The sequence below is a fragment of the Sander lucioperca genome, chromosome 18, assembly GCF_008315115.2.
Source record: "Sander lucioperca isolate FBNREF2018 chromosome 18, SLUC_FBN_1.2, whole genome shotgun sequence".
Lineage (NCBI taxonomy): Eukaryota > Metazoa > Chordata > Actinopteri > Perciformes > Percidae > Sander > Sander lucioperca.
Window position 1 is genome coordinate 1,760,463 of NC_050190.1, and position 6,000 is coordinate 1,766,462.

A 6,000-nucleotide genomic window follows, 5' to 3' on the forward strand; every position below is an offset into this window, starting at 1 on the left:
TGAGATTGTTTGTCCTTTATATGAATTATAATGCTCATTATGTTTATTTTTGCACTGGATGACTCCAAATATGTAGGAGAACTGTTTTAGACAACACACATGCTTGTGTAGCATTGCTGTGGGTGTAATATCAATAAATATGACATCATTATTTTGATTATTGGCAAAAGCGTCTGGACTTTTTTTGAAACAATGTATGTATTTTGTCAACTGTATAAGTTATAAATACTATCGGTCGATTAATCGGTTATCGGCAAATACGGCCCAACCTAGCTACCGGTATCGGTAAAATCCACTATCGGTCGACCTCTAATTAACACACAGTGGGTGGCCGCGGAAATATTAATAGGATTAAAAGACCGAAATAACCGACTTGGTAAAATTACATCGGTTATAGGCTCTGAATTTCGGTTATGATTATTTTTCGATTAATCATCCAGCCCTACTCGTACCGATCACAAAAACAGAGTAATCGAGAAAAACAATTATTTTGCACATTACGTTTTGCAAGTAAACTCGTATTTTGTTTTGTTTTTTGAATTAAAAAACAATAAAAAAAATTCAAACGGGAAAAAAATTAAGGGAAATTTCACAGCTCAAGGTGTTTTCACTTTTGATTTGTTTAACTGTTTGACTGTTTTTTTAACTTCAATAAATGCAACATCTTTCCAAAAGATATTGACCAAAAGAATCGTGATTATGATTTTTTTTCCATCATTTGAGCAGCCCTAGCTAGAGTAGGCTACTGTGCCACAGCTCGATACAGGAGCACAGCTGTGATCCAGTGTGCAGCCCACGGCCGGAGGACGGTGGCCCGTCTGCCCCGGCGGTCACCTAATGATCATGCCATGCAAATGATAGATTAGGGTACTGACACATTCTATTTTTTTTAACCCAGCTCACTGTGTGGGCACAACGTTTGCGTCAATGCAGTGACCTTAGTGTCAAATGAGGAGCTGATGTCGGTCAGGACATAATCTTACAGCTCTCACGAAAGACAACTTAAAAATGACCTCTGACTAAAAAAACAAATGCTCCCATGTACTGTTGGACGTACAGTAAAACACACCTTAATAGCACCACAACACTACAAGTAGATTTGCATAGCACTCCTTTACTGCAGCATGTAAACCACACATGGCATTGAAGCCAGACAACCTTATTAATGTGTGCAGTATTTTTTATTGTTAAACAAAAAAAGGCATTCGCCCAGAGTAAATGAGGAATTAGACTTAGCTAACCATTCCATATATGCTCCAAATTTTCTAGGTCCCAACATGTCTTTAAAACAAATACTGGATGTTCCTTCATTCATTTAAGTTACCATCCAAACAACTTTGTAACCACTGGGATGTGGAATGAGTGAGTTCAATAGAGTTCTCCCAAGGTAAGGATTGTGAAGGTGGAGTGGGTGTAAAAATTGAAGGTAAACGTACTCTGCAGCAGTTCAGAGATTAGGTTCATCGTCTCCTTGGGGGAAACCACAGCGCTGGCTCCTGAACCCGACTTCTGAGTCTTCACTCGACTCTTCTTTCCCATGGTGCTGAATGGACAACTGGGCTGAGAAGACACACCGTTATTAGAGTTAGCGGTGTAGTGGAAAATCTAGATCAAAGCTAAGAATAGCAGAATAGAAAAGTAAACACAGCTTTTTACTTTCTTTTATTAAAAAGGTGAAACTTATGGGTTTTCAGACAGAAATATGTGTTTCCGATATTTTTCCTTACAGACGAAAATAAAAATAGAATAAACAGAGCAATGTTGTTTTAAAAACAGTGTGAGTTTGTGTTATGTTGCACTTAATGTGTTTTGTTTTTTTAATCTAAAAAAGTTTGTTTGCACCAATTAGAAAAATTATACTTTTAATAGATTTGACAATGAAGAAGCGTTTATGGTCCTTATGTTCTGAGCCATAATTTTGTTAAAGGAACACACTGACTTATTGGGACTTTAGCTTATTCACTGTAACCCCCAGAGTTAGATAAGTCCATACATACCCTTCTCATCTCCGTGCGTGTCGTAACTCTGTCTGACGCACCCACTGCTAGCCTAGCTTAGCACAGATCCTGGAGGTAACCGGCTCCATCTAGCCTACTGCTCCCAATAAGTGACAAAATAACGCCAACATTTTCCTATTTACATGTTGTGTAGAGAGAGATTTGCACACGAGAAGCCCCGTGGTGAGGAGCAGAGAGTGACAACGGTGCTTCTCAGGTGTTGCACTAATCACTCCGCCCAAGTAGCAGTGCTTCACCTTCTGAGAATATAGTTCCCAGTTTGTATACAGTTAGAAGATGGCTGTATCTCATGTGATCTTGTTATTTGTACACGCTGTGACTATACAAATCACAACATGTAAATAGGAAAATGTTGGCGTTATGTTGTCACTTATTGGGAGCAGTAGGCTAGATGGAGCCGGTTACCTCCAGGATCTGGGCTAAGCTAGGCTAGCGGTGGGGTTGTCAGACAGAGTTACGACACGCACGGAGATGAGAAGGGTATGTATGGACTTATCGAACTCTGGGGGATACGGGGAATAAGACAAAGTCCCAATAAGTTGGCGTGTTCTTTTAAGGCGAACAGTTAACTTTTTGTCAAATAAATTAATGAAAAGCAATTTGCCCCCCTCTGTATCAAAAACGTACAGAACTGAACCTGGATTTTGTGAACAATTCCACACCTTTGGTTTAGTTTAATTTAGGAAGGTTTGTATATTGGCTCAGTTATCATCAGTAATAAAAAGTACATGACTGGAAGGAAATCAATCATAACACAGTGTTGAACATATGGTTTTGAGGACAACCACAGTTTGGTTGCAGAACCAACTCTACTTTCCTGAAATGTTAAAATCAGTCAGATGTACAAAGTGTAAACATTTCTTAAAAATGCATGTAACTGACTGTAGTCACGTAGATATTTAACACAATTTGCTTAAATTGAGATAGCTTTACATTAAAAGTGGGGATATTTCACACACCCCTAGGCTAAGGTTAACGTCACAGTTAGCAATGTGGTTTGTCACGATTGTGGCAGTCTTATGCCAATTTCAGTTCCTGTCTGGCAAGTCTTGCATGTTGCTAACGTTTCATGTCAGCAAACTGACCACTGAACTGAATTGGTTCAAACAGTGAACACATTATATATCTTAAGCAAGGTAACGTTAGCGTCGGGGCTTAATTTCGAACATAGCATAACGTTAGGTGAGGTATTACCAAGGCTGTATCCTCCAACCAAGAGTTAGGGTTGCTAACGTTAACTTACTAGCTAGTTAGCCCTTCGAGTCATTTGTAGCTTTTCCCACTATGCCAGCAGTTAGCTTACTAGCATTTAGGAATCACGCCCATCCTAGCAGAGACGTAATTGGAGCGGAGAGTGGGGCAGGGTAACGTGCAGAGCTCATTCATCTAACGTTAACTTACACTGGCTGCACTGACTAACTTACCAGGCTAGCTGTTAGCTGCTAAACTGTCAAGTGATAATGGATCAGCCTGAGTTTTCAAAGGGGATAAATGAACCTGCTGGATTAAAATACAACTGCCTCAATACCAAATGCATGCATTCATAAAGAATCACACTCAACACGTCAAAAGTCCGAACTTTACTAAACCAAACTGTAAGCATTTTCAGTCATACCTTTTTTAAGTGACAGCAGCAGTTCCTCTGTTTCTGCACTGAACCCAACCTTGACTGAATCGAGCGTGTGATTGGATTAGTCGTGAAATACGCCTACAAAAACAACACAGGATTCTGGCATTCTAATTGGTTGAAGGGCAGCACTCTCGCGGAACATGACAGCGACTGGTTAAAACTGCTGATTTATGTAAATATGACCTCACCCTGCCTTACAATTGGACGCATACTTTTAGAAAGATTAAAACGACCATACATGGTAATGTTTAAGCTAGAAAGATTGGTTGAAAGACGTGTCAATCATTAATATTGCTCCGGTGTAGTGCTGTGGTCTTTGTTTGGATGGGGTGTCTCGCTTGCAGCAGAACATCCACGGCTATATTTACAAATACAACAGATAAAGGATATATAACTTTTTATACATCAATGGGAATCGTCTTGTAGCCATTTCACATGTGTGAATGTATGTCTTATTGTGTAAAAGCAACAGTGGTTAGGTTGAACAAATTGAGTCTTGGTTTTGAGTAACTGGTTTTGTCCCTTCCATTGCTACAGCGTTAGATGTAATAGTAGCTTGTAGCATCTGTCGGTACACGATCCGTTCTGCCTGCACGATCCGTTCTGCACATGCGCAAGATAATACTGTTTTACGTATCCATACGACCTGCACGATCTGTTCCACGCTAGCCTATGGCTAGCCTCCACCGGGAAGCTAACGTTAGTTTAGCTAACAGCTAATTCGGCTAACCGCTAGCTGACAGCTAGATTCAGTCTAAAATAACGTTAACTCAAACGTAATGGGAAAAGCAGGCTACAGCTAAATTAAGACTTCACAGTAATAACAATAAAGACAAGTATTGAGTGATTGTATTTTAAATGAGCACAAGTAAAGTAGAACTGAAGTAACAGCTGTTATATATGTAGGGTTTGTTATATATGTCAACGTTTATTTTCAAGTTTTATTTTGAGGGTCTTTTAAAGTTATTACATGCTGTCTCAGCTAGCAGTTAGCCAAATTAGCTGTTAGCTAAACTAACGTTAGCTTGCCTGTCGACCGGAAGCGTGGAACAGATCGTGCAGTGTCGTAAATCCTCATACAACCGCGCATGCGCGAACATTTTGCGCATGTGCAGAACGGATCGTGCAGGCAGAACGGATCGTGTACCGACAGCATCTGTTGTTCTCTACCAGGGGCAGACGCCCTGCAACTTAAGAAAACACACGCAAATAGACAAAACACAAGCAAATTAAGAAAACAACTTCATTAATTTGACAACACATGTGCAGCATTCAGCAAACGCACTGCAAATACACACAACACAACCAAATACATAAACGCACTCTAAATATGAAACGATGCAAAAAGAAAAACACGCAAACCCCGAAAAAAGAAGTGATGCAAAAAGAAAAACAACTTCATTAATTTGACAACACATGCGCAGCATTCAGCAAACGCACTGCAAATACACACAACACAACCAAATACATAAACGCGCTGCAAATATGAAACAATGCAAAAAGAAAAGCACACAAACCCAGAAAACAAATGCAACAAAAAAACGCTGCATCCAGATTACACAACGGAAGTTCTCCAGGCCTCTAGAGGGAGCAGCTAAGTCGTGGAACAGCTGGATTTTCGACCGTTATTAACCGATATTCAATTCATATTATTATTATTATTATTATTATTATTATTATTAATAATAATAATAACATAATATATTATTAATATACAGTCTATGCTCCCGTCTCATGCCCTCCCGGCTGGTGCTGTCCCCGAGCTTCGGCTTTTCAAAATAAAAGCTTGCGTCTGGTCGTACTTTGGTGTTTTGGATGTTTGTGAACTTAACAGTACGGCAATCATGCTGATGAATACAATAACTTTTTCAGCAGATGTCTTACTTACAACACGTTGGAGTTAGCAAAGCAGTTTTGTGTTTATGTGCGAGCGGGATTTATTCAGTTTGATAAATCCCACGGTAAATTGGCTGGTTTACTAACAGGGAGGGACTAGAAATCCTGTTTGTTTTTTGTATTTCAAGAGCGAATTGCTCCACAATATGAATACAGACTGATCACTTATTTTGTTGGTAACCGTTGTTGTATAATCACAATATTACACTTGAGGAGGCCTACACTTCAGTAATTTCGGACCTCGAAATTAAACCCTCTCATGTGGCTTAAACAAACGTCAACGTTAAACGCTGATGCAGTTTTAAATGTTTTATCACCACGAGTTTACAGACGTCTCTGCTGATTGAGTATCACCTGTGACCTGAGCCGAGACACACCCACCAAACGAGAGAAAACATATCTCAAACATAGATTTAATATTTACCGTCTATGCAGTTTCTCTCTCTCTCTCTCTCT

At 39.5% G+C, this 6,000-nt stretch overlaps 1 protein-coding gene across 3 annotated transcripts in view; it reads right to left on the reverse strand.

Annotated features, from left to right (window-relative positions):
• The window catches only part of setd3 (SET domain containing 3, actin histidine methyltransferase), a 55,737-nt gene extending 51,992 nt beyond the window's left edge, over positions 1-3,745 (reverse strand). The window contains exons 1-2 of one of the 3 annotated variants that reach the window (XM_031280367.2): positions 3,634-3,745; positions 1,437-1,560 (exon numbers count right to left, since the gene is read on the reverse strand). In XM_031280367.2, coding sequence (XP_031136227.1) covers positions 1,437-1,539 — 103 coding nt within the window. In that variant the 5' untranslated portion in view covers positions 1,540-1,560; positions 3,634-3,745. Of the gene's footprint in view, positions 1-1,436; positions 1,563-3,261; positions 3,289-3,633 lie in introns of those variants that run through there. The other 2 variants (XM_035994797.1, XM_035994799.1) reach the window with 2 other exon arrangements.
• Between the last annotated feature and the right edge of the window lie 2,255 nt (positions 3,746-6,000).